Source organism: Manduca sexta, chromosome 6 (genome assembly GCF_014839805.1).
Source record: "Manduca sexta isolate Smith_Timp_Sample1 chromosome 6, JHU_Msex_v1.0, whole genome shotgun sequence".
NCBI classification, from domain to species: Eukaryota; Metazoa; Arthropoda; class Insecta; order Lepidoptera; family Sphingidae; genus Manduca; species Manduca sexta.
This window is the reverse complement of record NC_051120.1, coordinates 6,082,397-6,100,125: the sequence shown is the minus strand read 5'-3', so window position 1 is coordinate 6,100,125 and position 17,729 is coordinate 6,082,397. Positions and strand designations below refer to the sequence as shown.

The 17,729-nt window shown below is 38.3% G+C and overlaps 5 protein-coding genes across 5 annotated transcripts; all 5 read left to right on the top strand.

The window, feature by feature from the left end:
- Positions 1-970: 970 nt before the first annotated feature.
- Positions 971-1,910, top strand: LOC115447317 (larval cuticle protein A2B). The gene is made up of 2 exons (XM_030174333.2): positions 971-1,081; positions 1,309-1,910. The coding sequence occupies exons 1-2, from the start codon at positions 1,070-1,072 to the stop codon at positions 1,843-1,845; spliced, it is 549 nt and encodes a 182-aa protein (XP_030030193.2). The 5' UTR covers positions 971-1,069; the 3' UTR covers positions 1,846-1,910.
- Positions 1,911-7,757: 5,847 nt separating this feature from the next.
- On the top strand, positions 7,758-8,627 carry LOC115447316 (larval cuticle protein A2B). Its single transcript, XM_030174332.1, has 2 exons — positions 7,758-7,841; positions 7,982-8,627. The coding sequence occupies exons 1-2, from the start codon at positions 7,830-7,832 to the stop codon at positions 8,525-8,527; spliced, it is 558 nt and encodes a 185-aa protein (XP_030030192.1). The 5' UTR covers positions 7,758-7,829; the 3' UTR covers positions 8,528-8,627.
- Positions 8,628-9,348: 721 nt separating this feature from the next.
- Positions 9,349-10,777, top strand: LOC115447314 (larval cuticle protein A2B). The gene is made up of 2 exons (XM_030174330.2): positions 9,349-9,446; positions 10,097-10,777. The coding sequence occupies exons 1-2, from the start codon at positions 9,435-9,437 to the stop codon at positions 10,709-10,711; spliced, it is 627 nt and encodes a 208-aa protein (XP_030030190.1). The 5' UTR covers positions 9,349-9,434; the 3' UTR covers positions 10,712-10,777.
- A 532-nt stretch (positions 10,778-11,309) lies between these two features.
- On the top strand, positions 11,310-13,587 carry LOC115447309 (tetratricopeptide repeat protein 25). The gene has a single exon (XM_030174323.2). The coding sequence runs from the start codon at positions 11,469-11,471 to the stop codon at positions 13,248-13,250; it is 1,782 nt and encodes a 593-aa protein (XP_030030183.2). The 5' UTR covers positions 11,310-11,468; the 3' UTR covers positions 13,251-13,587.
- Positions 13,588-14,756: 1,169 nt separating this feature from the next.
- On the top strand, positions 14,757-16,967 carry LOC115447310 (tetratricopeptide repeat protein 25). Its single transcript, XM_030174324.2, has one exon. It carries the CDS (start codon positions 14,947-14,949, stop codon positions 16,726-16,728), a length of 1,782 nt encoding a protein of 593 aa, XP_030030184.2. The 5' UTR covers positions 14,757-14,946; the 3' UTR covers positions 16,729-16,967.
- The last annotated feature ends 762 nt before the right edge of the window (positions 16,968-17,729 follow it).

The following is a 17,729-nucleotide window of genomic DNA, read 5'->3' as shown; positions in this document are numbered from 1 at the left end:
TTTATTTGAAAGCTGGTACTTCCCGTATGGTCCCATATAAATTTCATTATTGTGAGACCCTTGACTTCGGAGAACATCAGAAACCTCTTAAAATGATGTCGTCAACTAGGATGTCCTCAACGTATTATTACATTATTGTTTTTTACTAATACAAAAAAGCAAAAAATAAAAACATAATGATTGCTTATGTTTACGCAAATGTTAGACATTGTAATTAAACTACTTGTCGGATTCTATCGCGGTTTTTTATATTTTAGTTTTCTCTCGACGTTTCAAAGACTTTGAAACGTCAAAGTAGTTTAATTTCGAATAAAAAACATTTACACAAAAAATTATACCGCCTTCAAAAACCAAAAAAATATTAAACATTACCTATACTACTTACTAGTTACCAATTTTGGAATGCCCAGCAGTGGGACAGTATATAATACAGGGCTGATATTATTATTATTATATTTTTACGTCACCATTATATTTATAAAAGGAAAGGACAATGTGTGCAACTAACAGGGTAACTGATTTATATGCCTCATTGCGATTACTGTCTTATTTCGATAATTGGAAACTTAAATTAAACAATTATTGCCTACGTACTACGTAAGTCGCTTACTGTACTTTCCCTTATAACTCTTATAATGTTTCTTGTATCTTTAATGGTTGTTGTTTTGAGACTTATCTTAATGACAAAGCTGTTATTTTCTTAGAAATAGGGGTTAGGAACTATTTAAGCGTTTTTTATTGATTATTAGCTGTTAAAGTAATGTTTTATTACGACTAGTTTTTAGAGTCAGTCTCAAAAGTGAATACAAAATAGATTACCAACAAACAGTTATTATGTATCATAAGCTTCAAAGATTTATAAGTACATTATTGTCGGTCAAAATGAAAGCAGCAAAGCCTGATTTAGATACATGCCCTTGACGTGGTTGTTCGGTCATTTTAAGCCATCGCCAGCGACGGTACTTGTGTGTAACGTCATAGGCAACGAACCGTATAAAAAGTCCGAGAGATGTAATTACAAGCACATTCAACTGAAGCTCTCCTGAGAGTACATTTACAACTTCTTACAATGGCTTTCAAGGTATGGTGGAATGGAAAATTAATAACATCTTTGTCTTGATAGAACACAATAAAAATCAACTAACCAATTATAATGAACGATGACAACAATAATTAAACATTGTGCCTTAATGATTTCATTGTTTACGCGAATGTTAGATGTGTCTTATTCAAATAAAATACAATAAAATGTATAAATATAACCTAAAAGAAATTGCTAAATTATAATATTTATTTTTCTTCTTACAGCTCGTAGTTCTGGTTTGCGCCCTCGCCGCTGCTCAGGCGGGATACATCGCCCCCGCAGCCTACAGCGCGCACCCCGTAGCATACGCGGCCGCGCCCGTAGTGCATGCGGCTCCCGTCGTGCACGCCGCCCCCGTAGCGTATGCTGCACCCATCGCTAAAGTAGTCGCCGTCGCTCCCGTCGCTAGAGTAGAGGAGTACGACGCGCACCCACAGTACAGCTTCGCGTACGACGTTCAGGACGGCCTCACCGGCGACTCTAAGAGCCAGCACGAGTCCCGCGACGGAGACGTCGTCCATGGTTCCTACTCCGTCGTCGACCCCGACGGCACCAAGCGCACCGTTGACTACAGCGCCGACCCCCACAACGGCTTCAACGCTGTCGTCCGCAAAGAGCCCCTCGCTCACGTCGCTAAGGTCGCCGCTGTCGCTCCTGTAGTTCATGCCGCTCCCGTGGTTCACGCTGCTCCGGTAGTCCACGCTGCTCCTGTAGTTCATGCTGCTCCCCTGGCTTACTCCGCCCCCGTCTACCACCACTAAGAAGCCTTGCCAATAGTCATACTCTATACGAAAATAATTATTTATTAAAAATATTACATATCAAATACTTTTTTCATTATTGAAACTCCTAAAATGTAAATCTGTACATAATGTATAATGACTTGTTTCACAAAACATATGGCATTACGTTGTTTATATTTTTATTTTCGAGATCAGACATTTTTCCTTAAAGGTTTGCTATACTACTACAAACATAATACGATTGGGAAAGTGATGATTTACCTAATCGTGATTCATCCTTTACTTAAAAAATACTCACTAAATTCGTTTCTATTACAATGATCAAATTAAAAAATCGATCAAATCAACTCGGAAAAAATATTAAGTTTATACTTAACACTTTGAAATTATCAAAAAAGGTCCAATATTAAAAGAAAGTATATCTCGGGTTTCGGCTAACAATTTTTCACAGCAATAGATTTTCATATCGTAGAAATGTATAGCATACGCAAATATTTATTCGTATTGCGAATCCGGTGACGCCGAATGTTACTTGTATTTTCAATAATGCAAGATATTTGTCAGAATTGGGTCCAATTACTTGCCTGTAGAGTATAACTATCCGTATATATAAAATTACGCTCTGAAAGGCTCTACACAATTTGTTGTTAAGAAACACTGTAATGCTTTGAAACTGATAGTTATTAAAGACTAAAACATTGTTGAACCCTAATAAAAAATATACTACATATTGTATTGCAATAATATTATAGATTAGTAAAATCGTATCAGTATTTATATAGGTGTTTCTTCTGTGGGGGCTTTCATATATAATAATACTTTTTAATATGTACCTACATCAAAATATAATTATTTTATGAATCTTCTAAAATCACTTGGAATATATTAAAGATTAAATCTAATAACGTTATTTAAAACAAAAATGTAAATGACGTATAATTATTAATTTCGCTTTATCCACGCTTGGAAAAAAACGGTTGTTATACAGATTATTCAGCGCTTTATACTGAAAGATAAAATTAAGTCCAACATGCGCCTCATACGTATTAGATAATAGGTGCATTGCAGTGGTGAAAGGTGAAATTTTCCGAAAGGGATCCCGACAACATGTTGGTACTAAAACGTATAAATGCGGGCTGCAAATCGTTCTGATAATTATATTCTAAATTCTATGTCCAGGGAAGCCGGCAGAAATCGGGCTATATGTACCCATCGCAACTAGTGCTTTCCAGTTGAATTCTTAAATTTCTGAGTAAATTCTACTTATCACATTAATGTATAAACCGACCAAATACAAAAGACGCTGAATATAAATATTATAATACTAGCTTTTGCTCGCGGCTCCGCCCGCGTTATAAAGTTTTTCGGGCTCAAGTTTACCGTTATAAAAGTCACGCCTATATTCTTCCCTGGGTCTCAAACTGTCTCCATACCAAATTTCATCTGAATACGTTGGGTAGTTTTTGAGTTTAACACGTTCAGGCAGCCAGATGCAGCGGGGGACTTTGTTTTATAATATATTATTATAGAACTTTTTAAGAGGAACAATCCCGTCATACTCATTCATCGTTGTTGTATAACTTTGACCGTTTACGCAGCGAACGCAACGGAAGTTCTCATAACTAATAAATTTTCCCCGTTTTTGTAACATGTTTCATTACTGCTCCGCTCCTATTGGTCATAGCGTGATGATATATAGTCTACAGCACTCCACGAACAAAGGGCTATCCAACACAAAACGAATTTTTCAGTTTGAACCGGTAATTCCTGAGATTAGCTATTACTGCTCCGCTCCTATTGGGTATAGCGTGATGATATATAATCTATAGCACTCAACGAACAAAGGGCTATGCAACACAAAAAGAATTTTTCAGATTGACCCGGTAGTTCCTGAGATTAGCCATTACTGCTCCGCTCCTATTGGGTATAGCGTGATGATATATAGCCTATAGCACTCCACGAACATAAGGCTATCCAACACAAAAAGAATTTTTCAGATTGACCCGGTAGTTCCTGAGATTAGCGCGTACAAACAAACAAACAAACAAACAAACGAACAAACGAACAAACAAACAAACAAACAAACTCTTCAGCTTTATATAATAGTATAGATTATTATAGAACTTTTTAAGAGGAACAATCCCGTCATACTCATTCATCATTGTTGTATAACTTTGACCGTTTACGCAGCGAACGCAACGGAAATTCTCATAACTAATAAATTTTCCCCGTTTTTGTAACAAGTTTCATTACTGCTCCGCTCCTGTTGGTCATAGCGTGATGATATATAGTCTACAGCACTCCACGAACAAAGGGCTATCCAACACAAAACGAATTTTTCAGTTTGAACCGGTAATTCCTGAGATTAGCTATTACTGCTCTGCTCCTATTGGGTACAGCGTGATGATATATAATCTATAGCACTCAACGAACAAAGGGCTATCCAACACAAAAAGATTTTTTCAGATTGACCCGGTAGTTCCTGAGATTAGCCATTACTGCTCTGCTCCTATTGGGTATAGCGTGATGATATATAGCCTATAGCACTCCACGAACAAAGGGCTATCCAACGCAAAAAGAATTTTTCAGTTTGGACCGGTAGTTCCTGAGATTAGCCATTACTGCTCCGCTCCTATTGAATATAGCGTGATGATATATAGCCTATCGCACTCCACGAACAAAGGGCTATCCAACGCAAAAAGATTTTTTTTAGTTTGGACCGGTAGTTCCTGAGATTAGCCATTACTGCCCCGCTCCTATTGGGTATAGCGTGATGATATATAGCCTATAGCACTCCACGAACAAAGGGCTATCCAACGCAAAAAGAACTTTTCAGTTTGGACCGGTAGTTCCTGAGATTAGCCATTACTGCCCCGCTCCTATTGGGTATAGTGTGATGATATATAGCCTATAGCACTCCACGAACAAAGGGCTATCCAACGCAAAAAGAATTTTTCAGTTTGGACCGGTAGTTCCTAAGATTAGCGCGTTCAAACAAACAAACAAACAAACTCTTCAGCTTTATATAATAGTAAGTATAGATAAATATACAGACTAAATATATTTTTTTAATCTTTATTAAACGAGCCTTGTCGTTATTTCACGACTATGTCGCTCCGTACGTCTGCTTTCACGTACCTAATCACTTTTGATGATATCAAAATATTTTTTTAATAAAGCCCCCTTCCGATACAAGAACCGACAATAAACTATTTATACTGCCCACATTGAAGCTCAAAGTATAAAGTCCATAATCTGATATGCTCCCTAATAAATGGCAATAATTCTATATTAGCTGTTTAAAACGATAACTGTGAAATATAATATATTACATCGGTCAATAAGTCCCGAGCCTAGGTAAGAAAAAAATTTTTTTTTTACATAATTCGTTTTTATTTATCAAGATAGTCTCCTTCAAAAGTGATACCATCAATCCAGCCCATCTTTAAAAATTTTATACCCTTCCTATAAAACGATTTGTCTAACCCTTCGAAATACGCTTCAGTTTCAGCGATTACTTCTCCATTTGGGCCAATTTTTTTTCCGGAAAGCATATTTTTCAGTTTAGCAAACAGGTAATAGAAGCTGGGAGCCAAAACTAGAGAATATGGTGGGTGAGACCTCAACTCAAACTTTAATTCATGCAGTTTTGTCATTATGGCGACCGCTGTGTGACCCGACATTGTCTTGATGAAAAAGCACTTTTGACTTTTGCATTTGAGGCCGTTTTTTCGCGATTTTATGCTTCAGACGCACCAGTTATGCCATAGCGAATATTATCGCTATTGATCCCTTCTCCCTTCTGAAGATAATCAATGAATATTATAACTTGCGCATGCCAAAACACGGAAGCCATAACCTTGCCAGCTGACATTTGTGTTTCTGGTCGCTTTGGGCGCCTTTCATCGATTGCCGTCCATTTAATTGACTGTCGTTTTGACTCTGGAATGTAGTGGTGGATCCAGGTTTCGTCCGTTATCACATATTGCAAGAAAAAATCAGTTTTATTTCGCTTTAAAAGCTCCAAACACCACTCTGAGGCTTCAACACGTTGTTGCTTTTGGTCAACGGTGAGCAAACGCGGTACTCACTTTGAACAGAGCTTTCTCATGGACAAATGTTCTTGCAAAATGACAAATGCATTGCCTTTTGATATCTTTAGAATGTCGGCTATCTCCTGTAACATCACTTTACGATCTTCCAAAACGATTTTGTGTACTTTTTTATGTTATTTGGAATCACAACCTCATTTGGACGTCGTGAGCGTTCAACATCATTGGCGTCTGTATACCCACGTTTAAATTCAGCAAACCAACGTTTAACTGTTGCTTTTGATGGAGCAGAGTTCTCATAACATTTATCGAGCCAAACTTTAGTTTCAACGGTATTTTTATCCATTGAAAAACGATGTTTAAACAACACTCGAAATTCTTTTTCTTCCATTGTTTTAGACATACTCGAAGTAGCATCACTAAAATCACTGTAACTTTTTTACAAATTGTTAAAAGTTTATGAAATTTTGACATGTGTTACATAGAGCTCAGTAATTTTTGAAAATCGGTAGTATTTATCCGTAACAGCGCAATTTATATATTAGGCTCGGGACTTATTGACCGATGTGTTACTTTTAACTTGTGATACAGACCCTTAGTCTCGTAATAGACAAGACTGAATGATCCTGGATTCGATTCCCAGATAAACTATATGAGTTTTCTTACATTACCTATTTGATCGAAATTGGGTTACTCAGATATGATAGTATATTAAAATTTATAGAAAGTAATTATCTTTATTAACTTGATATTGGTTAAAAAAATTATTATGATAAATACTGGACATTCGTTCAGTAATGAAAGCTTTTTTGGCTATAAGTTACAAAGCTCAAAAGACAATAACTACTTATATAGTTATTCGGGACTCTTTACACTACATAATCATAAACTCCGAAAAAATCGAAAAGATTTTCAACAACTGCTTATAGTGGTAACATCTAATACATAATTACTTTCCATTTTAATTTTATTAGCTAGTAATTAATGACATCTGATAGTTGCCTGCGCCGCTGGCGTGCGTAGGCGCAATCCGTATGCTTAGCACGACCAACGGACGTCCTACGTCGGACACCTAGGCGTCGCTTGCACAAAAGTAACATCATTTACATATTATGTACGATAATAAGTAATTAAGCCAATACCATTCTGGGCTGTGGTTGAGGGCTTAAAAAATTCCTCGTTAGGTCTAAAATAATATCTTATCTTATTGATATTATAAATGCGAAAGTACCACCTAAATGAACACATAGAATTCACGTGAAAATGTTTATCCCGGAAAGGCACAGCGTTGGATTTCATACCAAGATTTCTAATGTGGGTAGATCCGCAATCAAAACCTGATATTATATGATGTATTAAGTATTTCGATTAACACTTGAAATCACGCAATTGAAGTTAATAGTCCAAAAATGAAAAATGTATTAAATTTTTACTATCTCCTGCTCGTTGGCCCAACTGTGTACAAATGTATTTTCCGGGGATTCAATGTAGTTAGATACTATTCTTTTCTGAAATATATTTAGCTGCCAACGAAGTTCTATCACAGCAAAAAATACAAAAAATGTGGTAGGTAATATATAACTTGTGATACGTTAGTTAAGCCACACGTTTTTTATTCGTAGATACATTCAGACAATAAAAAAATTCTTGCACCCGTATTATGTTTATGGATTACTTATATATCAAACGACTTTTTAATTAAATGCTCATACGAGTATACCTTGATAGATGTCACAAAATATATTTGCGACAAGTATTCCTGCAGTCCTTGTGCTATATCAAGTAATGCTCAAACAATTGACTTATCGATAGAGACAAGTTGTTTGATAATAGACCGGGTATCCATACCGGGTCACGCCTCAGGCATATTTTTGGTAATATAAAAACGCAAGTACAAATATATTTTGTATCATACCTTCTCTGATAACTCATAATACAACAACCACAAAAATGGCCTTCAAGGTAGGTATTCCACTTGTTTAAACTTTAGTCATTTATTTTAAATTCAAATATAAAGTGTCGCATAGTTATGACTAAATATAAATAAATAGTCAAACACCATATTCCGTGTTTCTAGTGATTATTATTAAATTATTTTGCAGTTTGTGGTACTCGCCTGCTTGGTAGCCGCCGTCAGTGCCGGAGTCATCCCGGTAGCACCTCTGTCTTATGCCGCCCCGGCATACCACGTCGCTAAAGTGGCCGCCGTCTCCCCTGTCGCCAGAGTAGAAGAGTACGACGCGCATCCTCAATACAGCTTCGCCTACGACGTACAGGATGGTGTCACCGGAGACTCCAAGAGCCAGCACGAGTCGCGCGACGGAGACGTCGTCCAGGGTTCCTACTCCGTCGTCGACCCCGATGGCACCAGGCGCACCGTTGACTACAGCGCCGACCCCCACAACGGTTTCAACGCCGTCGTACGCAAAGAGCCCCTCGCTCACGTTGCTAAAGTCGCCGCTGTTGCTCCTGTAGTTCACGCTGCTCCCGTGGTCCACGCCGCTCCCGTGGTTCATGCTGCCCCCTTAGCTTACTCCGCTCCCGTTGTCCACGCTGCCCCCGTAGTCCACGCTGCCCCGATTGTCCACGCTGCCCCTGTAGTCCATGCCGCTCCCATTGCCTACGCAGCTCCTATTTACCACCACTAATTTATGTGGAACGTATCATAAAACGATCTATATTTATTTATGTTTAATAAACCAAAAATATGTTAATAAGCAAATAATAAATTCAATGATCGAAATGAAATAGCGATTTCATTTGTTCCCAGTATCCTCTATCTGATTGCTTAAAATTATCTTTAAATATAGCCGAGTTAGCTATATTATTTACACTGCAAGCTTTAGAATAAAAACATTCTACCAATAAACCATATCGACGGTTGAAAGGCTAATTCACTTAAGAGACATTTTTTTGCGACCCTAAATTTCATACATATTTAAAATCAGCACTTTTTTCTATGTTGTTTTAACCTAGTTAAATTTTTTCGAAATAAAATGTCGCATCTTTCAACCGTCGATATTGAGCCCGCTCAATTAACTATTGATGGAACGATTTCTCATAATGTTGTGGTACATCGAAAGATACTGATACGACACGGTGATAAATATTAACTACTCTGATGTGTTATAAATTAATTATTATGTATACCTAATATGCTTGTCCCATTTTCCATTGTAATAAGTGTCAAGTATCGATATTTTTTTACACTTTAACTTAATGTTGTTGATATCTCAGTAACATATGTTTACAAAACTGGTAATATGAATATGCAAAGGAACTTCATTTTACCCAGAAATTGGACCACTTAGATCGTACTCGTGCACAATTTCATAATATTTGGCTGAAAGTCAAGAACGCGTTCGAATTTTCCGCCATTGACAAATTGTAGCTCATTTCCAATTGCGTGCACATCCATAGTGATGCGCACACATAATACTAAGTACAAAGTTGGGACGCGGTGTCACAACCAATCACCACTATATATACGTCGACGGACTCTACAGGAGCATAGTCACCTTTGACTTACTCTTCAATACATCCTCAACAACAAAAATGGCCTTTAAGGTAATATTCAAGTTGTGGTTCATTGTTAACAGTTCTTTACTTAATGCCTGATAAGTTCTAGTCTAATTAATTTTTAATATTGATTAACGATAATTAATGTTAATATTTGTTACATCGGTAATTTATATTTAATCTATGGCGCTTCGTGATTGACTTAATGGAATTCATTACATTAGATTATATCGTGAAACTTGGACGCGAATAGATTTTTAATTCAAGTTTGTCTAGCAGTTGTACTAATCTACTTAATTCTAATAATACTTAAATCGGTGACAGTGTTGCGTTAAGTAAACATTGTTCTAAGTTCATTTGGATGCGGCAGGCGACAACTCGCATGTCCTTGACGATTGAGGTATCCTCAGCTTGTTAGTAATTTCTCTGCGCATGCGCTTGCGTAACTGTACTAGTCTCGCCCTCGTGAAACTGTGTCACTATTTCAAGTACAAGTTACAGATTTGACAGAAAAATAACACGCGATGGATATGTTATAGCTAAAAGGAGTATCTATAAGACATTAATTAAATATAATAATATACAAATTAAATAGTTATATTATATTGTGATCTTTGATTTACAGTTTTACCTTGTCTATTCACTAAACACAGATTAAAATTTACACAAATGTAATACACATTTGATGTTTATTCTAGTTCATCGTCTTCTCCTGCCTCGTGGCTCTGGCCCGCGCCAGCGTTGCCCCCGCAGCGGTCGCCGCGCCTCTCGTGGCCGAGCCCGTTGTAGCCGCAGCGCCGGTAGCCGCAAGATTGGAAGAATTTGACCCCCTCCCTCAATACCGTTTCGGATATGACGTGGCTGACGCTCTCACCGGTGACTACAAGAGCCAGACAGAGGAGCGTAATGGTGATCTGGTCCAAGGCAGCTACTCGCTGGTGGATCCCGACGGCACTCGTCGTGTTGTGGACTACTCTGCTGACTCCATCAATGGTTTCAATGCGGTGGTGCGTAAAGAGCCGCTGGTAGCTGCTGCGCCCGCTGTGGTTGCGGAGCCCGCGGTCGTGCCCGCCCGTCTCGCCGCCGCGCCCGTCGCCGCCGCACCCGTGGTCGCTGCTCCCGTAGCCGCTCGCATAGCTGCTGCTCCAGTCGCTCCCGTTGTCGCCCCTGTCGCCCGATACACCGCCGCCTATGCTGCTCCATTGGCCTACCCCGCGCCCGTCGCCAGACTTGCCGCCTACAGCGCTCCCCTAGCATACGCGGCTCCCGCAGCAAGATACGTTGCTCCTGCAGCTAAGCTTGTCGCCGTCTAAATATCCTGACATTGTACCCAAGAACTGATTTCAACATTAAATGGCTAATACATTTTTTACAACTTATATTTTGCTTTTATTCTTGTTTACATAACATTGACATAAAAATACTCTTACGAATCCACTACGAATCAGGTATATACACATTTTGAAAATATTTAGAAACGTATTTATAATAATATAATATCAGTCCTGTATTATGTACTGTCCCACTGTTGGGCGCGGGCCTCCTCTTCTACTGAGGGATTAGGCCTTAGTCCACCATGCTGGCCTAGTGCGGATTGGTAGACTTCACACACACTCGAAATTCCTAAAGAGAACCTCTTAGGTGTGTAGGTTTCCTCACGGTGTTTTCCTACACCGTTAAAGCAAGCGATAATTCACATAGAATACACACATAATTTTATAAAAGTTTCAGGTGTGTACCCTTGGGTTTTAAACCTGCGGACATTCGTCTTGGCAGTCCGTTCCACACCCAACTAGGCTATCGCCGCTAGAAAAAAACGTATTTGAGTTTAAAAAAATACGAGGTTATTATCTTAATATATTTTAAATATTTTGCACAATATTGTCTATATCCCTAATAACCATTTGCATAATGCATTTCCGCAATCTAATATACTAAATACTCTTTGATCTCCTTATAAGTATTTTTGCTCTGTGACTAAAATCATTTGTCGTGTTTTGATATTTATGTCAAAGAATATCGTTTTAGTAATACATTTATTTTATAATTATTTTTTAAAAATATATTAAAATGGAAGAGAAACAGTTATACGGTGCTTTAACAGTGTACCGTGAACGAGGCGCGTATCTGCGCCGCCTCGAACAGTTTGAGAAAGCGAAGGCTTCATACGACGAGGCGTTCAAGAGCGCTTCCGAAGATGTGCGCACTCTTACCGGCCGGAGCCAAGTGTGTGCTGATGCAGTCAAACCAGCCCAAGCGTTTGCAGATGCGGAACTGGCGCTTAAACTCGAACCACGTAATATGAATGCTAGAAACATGCAAGCACGGGCGCTCTACACCATGTCCGATTTTGAACGATCCGTCGTTATGAATTATCGTGGCGCCAGAGCACGCCGCCAACCGCCTTACTTCATAGAGGGTATAAATCAAGGCGTGGAAACCATACAAGATTGTATAGGCATAAATGCAGGCAATGTGATGATAGATTTTTTACCTCTAATTAGACAAAGTGAAGCCGCCCGTACTGATGAGAATGAACCGCAAAAACAATTACACGTATCACGAATCCCAAAACCTGAACGTAAACGAAAATTGACTCAAATGGAAGCGCGCAAACATAGAACTTTAGCACGAGTCCTTGCTATGAAATATTTAGGGCCCATGGCGTATGATAAATTTTTTCTTCAGGAACTTACAGAAGATCCTCGGATCAAATCTGCGAACTCTGCTGGTAGCGCTGAACTCAAAGATCTAGTTACGGAAACTCTGAGATCCCTCAGTGAAAGACAGGAGATACTGCGATCACAACGGCCGTACTATAGTATAAAATTAGCCGAGAAAGCAGTATCATCATATCAAACCAAATATAAAGAGGCCGTTTTGATTAAAGAGAGGGAAATTGGGGCAAGAACTGCAAACCGTTTATTGCAATCTATTGAAGACAGCCTGAATGCCAATCGCGTCATGGACTTGATTACACAGGCTGAACGAATGCAAATATTCCTTGATAGTAAAACGCCTCGCACATTACCAGACAAGGAATTGTACATAGATCGTCTGTATATGGCTGTAGGCGAAGCATATCTTTCTCAACATCGCCTCTCGTACACCCTCAGTGAACGCGGTAATCGCAGACGTATTGCATTTCTCATGGGATTGCCGGTTGGGCGGCCGACTTCATTCGACTCTGTCTTGGCAAATTACCCTTACAAATTCATTGACATTAAACAAGCGACAGAAAAAGTTTTGGCAACACTCGAGATGTGCGAGAATTCGACAATGAAGTGCTGGCTGATGTACGAAATGGCACGATTACTCTGCACACAAAAGAATTACGCCCTTGCCAAGTTTTATGGGAAACGCTGTCAACGAGAGGCATATGAACTAGGAAATATAACGTGGTGGCTGAACGGGTGTTTTGCTTTGATGAGTGGTGATATGCAACAAGGTAATGCGAATGAAGTGCGTATTCAAGTCGAGGAAGCACTTGAATGGTCAAAAAGGTTGCCGGAACCAGAACGCGTACAAGCATTCTTAGCAAAATGCGCCGAAATGGCCGCAGAAACTATGTCAGCAGACGACCGCAAAGCTATAGTGCAGCGCGAAAAACAGATCATCAATGTAATGCCTGATGAACAGAAAATCGAGACTCAAGTTTTGTTTAAGCGCATGTCGATCGTGCCAACGGGGCGACGGTTCTCCGTGCTGCCGCGTAAGGGCGATGCAGGGGAAGGCCAACCAGAGCGCCGGCGCTATCGCCAACGCGGCCTGTCCGTTATACCAGGACCTGAGCAAGCGCTACCACCGCAACCGCAATCCGGCACATTGGGTTACCAAATATTTGACATCTGATACAACATCAATTGAATTTGGTTTCTACTTTTTACACATAAACACATTGAAAGTTCATATAATTCCGATGAAACTGTAAAACAAGAGTTTTGTTAAATATTTTATGACAAATACATTAATATATATTTTTTGACAAGCATTCGCGATAAGTAGGACTTCAATTCGTAATCATAATAAATTTCTTCATCTTCCGAAATTGACCCACTCATTTATTTTTATATTGTGCAAATCGATATAATTGTAACGACCCATCAATAAAACAAATATGTATTTGATATCCTTTAATCTAATTTTTAGGGCGAAACACTATTGCATGATTTCTGAAATTATTTTTTATGTTTAATTTATCTTTGTAAAATATACTTTACGATTTATTTATTTTTGTTTGTCTATATCGACTCTATTTTAGAAAACAAAAGACTTGAATTGCATCTGCTAGTTTCCAAAACTACTGTTTAGATTCTAAAAAATCATCCACTAACAGAAATCAACAGTATATTTGCCAAAATATATTTAATTAATATAAATTATTTTTATATGAGTTTCCCGTCACATATTCTATTATACACAACTAGTTTTAAATAACTAAAAACAAAAAGTAGCATTATCTGCCACAATATCCGCACACGTATTTGTCAAAAAAAAAACCAAAAATACGATGTCGTAACATTATCCCCAAAAACGTGAAAATTTTGGCTAAACTTGTTGGCGAGGGGAAGCGGAGGATCGCGCATTTGCGACGCTAAGGTGGCTCTACCATATACAATTCGTGTCTGTGCATGTCGATGGAAAGCAATTTTCATATTAAAAAGATTTTATTAAACTTAGGCTTTATTAGCCGACAGGCCTTATTACCCTCAGCTACCTTAATTATTGTTATATACTAAATTTGAGCTTAAGCCTGCTCTTCATTCGATTTAGCGCTATTTTAAGTATGTAGCACGCCTCGCCCTGCACACCTTTTCATGCATCCGCATCGTTTATTAACGTCGCCGACCACAACAGTCGGCAGTCAAGTGGATCAAGCTCAGTCAAGCTATCAAACTTGACATCAATTATTGAATTATTTAAAACATTATACTAATTAACGTCGCGTTGATCCTAATATACGAGTACATGTAGTCTGTGAATGCAGTAAATAATAATTCCCTTGTTACAATTTACAGGTAAGTTACACTGCATGGTGATAAGTCGGTATTTACTTAGAGTATTAAGTAAAATTGCTATTTTTGATCTTTTTCGCCATGTGAATACGTATAACTTGTATGTTTAGCTTACATATTATAATATCTTGGCGTTTCCCTAGTATGTATAATGCTCTTTATTTTGGTCTTTCCCACAGAAGTATATAAAGAGAAAGTTTTTCCATAGACCTAAAATCAAAGAGAATTATAACATATTATATGGCTATATTATAATATATATATATATATATATATATATATATATATATATATATATATATATATATATATATATATTATAATTCTCTTTGGCTATATTTCTCTATGATTTGATCTATTGTGTCACATGAAATTATAATTTATAAATATCCTTTGATTATAATATTACTATGTGGCAGAATTATTAAAATAAAAGCATAAGTATCTTTGATTAAAAACGAGAAACATAAAAAGTATACTTACTGCTACTTAGTTCGTCTATAATTGCGCAAGTTGTTTATCAGAACATAAACATGGAGGAAAAAATGTTATATGGCGCATTGACGGTGTACCGCGAGCGTGGCGCGTGTCTACGCCGCCTTGAACAGTTCGAAAAGGCGAAAGCTTCATACGATGAAGCGTTCAAGAGTGCTCCCGAAGATGTGCGCACCCTTACCGGCCGGAGCCAAGTTTGTGCTGATGCGGTGCAACCAGTACAAGCATATGCAGATGCTGAACTGGCTCTTAGACTTGAACCTCATAACATGAACGCTAGGAACATGCAATCGCGGGCGCTATACACCATGTCCGATTTCGAACGATCCGTTGTTATGAATTATCGTGGCGCCAGGGTACGCCGTCAACCGCCTTACTTCATGGAGGGTATAAATCAAGGACTAGAAACCATACAAGACTGTATAGGCGTAAATGCAGGTAACGTTATGATGGATTTTTTACCTCTTATCAAACAAAATGAAGCAGCCGGCATTGATGATAATGAACCAAAAAAGCCTTTACACGTATCACGTATCCCTAAACCTGAACGTAAACGAAAACTGACCCAAATGGAAGCGCGCAAACACACAACTTTAGAACGCGTACTTGCTATGAAATATTTAGGAGCCATGGCATCTGATAAATTCTTTCTTCAGGAACTAACGGAGGACCAACGGATTAAATCAGCAAATGCAGCTGGTAGCAATGATCTTAAAGCACTAGTCAAGGAAGCACTAAGGTCCCTCACTGAAAGACAAGGTATGTTGCGCGCCCAACGACCTTATTACTCTATAAAGTTAGCCGAAAAAGCAGAATCATCGCATCAAAACAGATATAAAGAAGCTGTTTTAGTTAAAGAAAGAGAGATTGGAGCACGAACTTCAGTGCGGTTATTGAAATCGATAGAGAAAAGTTTGCGCGCCAACCGTGTCATGGAAGTTATTATTCAAGCTGAACGAATGCAGGTGTTCCTCGATGGTAAAACACCACGTACGCTACCAGACAAAGAATTGTACACGGATCGACTCTACAGAGCCGTTGGCGAAGCCTATCTCCTGCAACATCGTCTGTCCTACACACTTAGCGAACGTGGTAATCGGCGACGTATTGCATTCCTTATGGGTCTGCCAGTTGGCCGGCCGACTTCATTTGATTCGGTCATGGCAAATTACCCTTACAAATTCATTGACATTAAACAAGCTACAGAAAAAGTTTTGGCAACACTAGAGATGTGCGAGAATTCAACAATGAGATGCTGGCTGATGTATGAAATGGCTCGGTTACTCTGCACGCAAAAGAATTATGCCCTTGCCAAGTTTTATGCTAAACGTTGCCAACGCGAAGCACATGAATTAGGAAATGTAACATGGTGGCTAAATGGTTGTTTTGCACTGATGAGTGGCGACATGCAACAAGGAAACTCGAATGAGGTCCGGATTCAAGTTGAAGAAGCTTTAGAATGGTCTAAGAAATTACAAGATCCAGAAAGAGTGCAGGCGTTTTTGACGAAATGCGCCGAGATGGCAGCAGAGGCGATAACAGCTGACGAACGCAAGGCCATTGTCCAACGAGAGAGGCAGATTGTGGGTGTGATGGATGAACAACAAAAGATCGAAACTCAAGTGTTGTTCAAGCGCATGTCAATCGTACCGCCCGGGCGTCGGTTCTCTGTGCTGCCACGTAAGCCGGAAGCGGGCGAGCTCCGCGCCGAGCGCCGTTATCTGCGCCAGCGCGGACTCTCCGTGATACCAGGGCCAGAACAAGTGTTGCCAGCACCACCTAAATCGGACACTCTGGGCTTCCAGCTGTTTGACATCTAATATTGTTACTATGAAAATGGTGAATCCGAATGCATATTCCATGTTTAAATGGTCTGGACTTAATATGTGGCAGTTTACGAGGTGACCGCTAATACTCCTACATGGTAGATTAAATAAAATACGTAGTATAATTTTATTAACTAATGAACTAAATTACATTTATGGAATTTGTAAAATAAGTATGTAATGCATTTAATAACGTCTTCTTTTGTAGAATAATATATTTTTCTTTATATTAATTTGTAACTTTTTAGAATAATTTTCAATTTATATAATTTATTTGTTAATTTCCTTATAATAGAAATGTGTTAAATAAATGAATTTAGTTATTATAATGAGTCTGAATTTATTATAATTTCATACAATCATTTGGGAGTTCTTTTTTTGACTTGTTCCTTATTTTTATCTTAAACAATTTTTTATTTAGCCGAAAAGTGTGCAAGAATTGCTGATCTAAAGGTATAAAATATAAACTTATTCTATTTAAGTCCATATGGAGAAAATGCTTTGAGTACCAAAGTCTTTAACTGTTGGTGATAAGCTAGTGACAGCAATATGATTTCGGGTTACAGTAATTAAACTATGAACCGGTGACAATAAAGGCTGCAAAGTCTTCAAAACGTTGGGAGAAAAGTAAAATATTAAAACCGCGATAAAATTCGTAAAATAAATTAATTTAAATAACTATGAAACTAATTTAGACGTTGAATATAACACTTTTTAGTACGTCCCAATTACAGGTAGAAGCGTTTTATAACGGTTTGCACTCATAATACGGACTTTTCAGATTTGTGTAACTAACATACATTGACCGCTGCTTTACATTTAAGTATTATATCATAACAAAAAGCTCGGCTTCTAGGGTTCCAGAATAACGAAGCACATAGCTACGCATTGTAGTTATTTACGTAATAAAGACCGTAAAGCAACAAATAATGTAAAAATAAAAAATATTTACAATAAATAATTTATTTTCTAACATTATAGCATTCAAGTAAATC

Bases quoted from the DNA above. Each gene is read 5' to 3' on its own strand.
- LOC115447310 (XM_030174324.2), top strand. From the start codon at position 14,947: ATGGAGGAAAAAATGTTATATGGCGCATTGACGGTGTACCGCGAGCGT.
- LOC115447309 (XM_030174323.2), top strand. From the start codon at position 11,469: ATGGAAGAGAAACAGTTATACGGTGCTTTAACAGTGTACCGTGAACGA.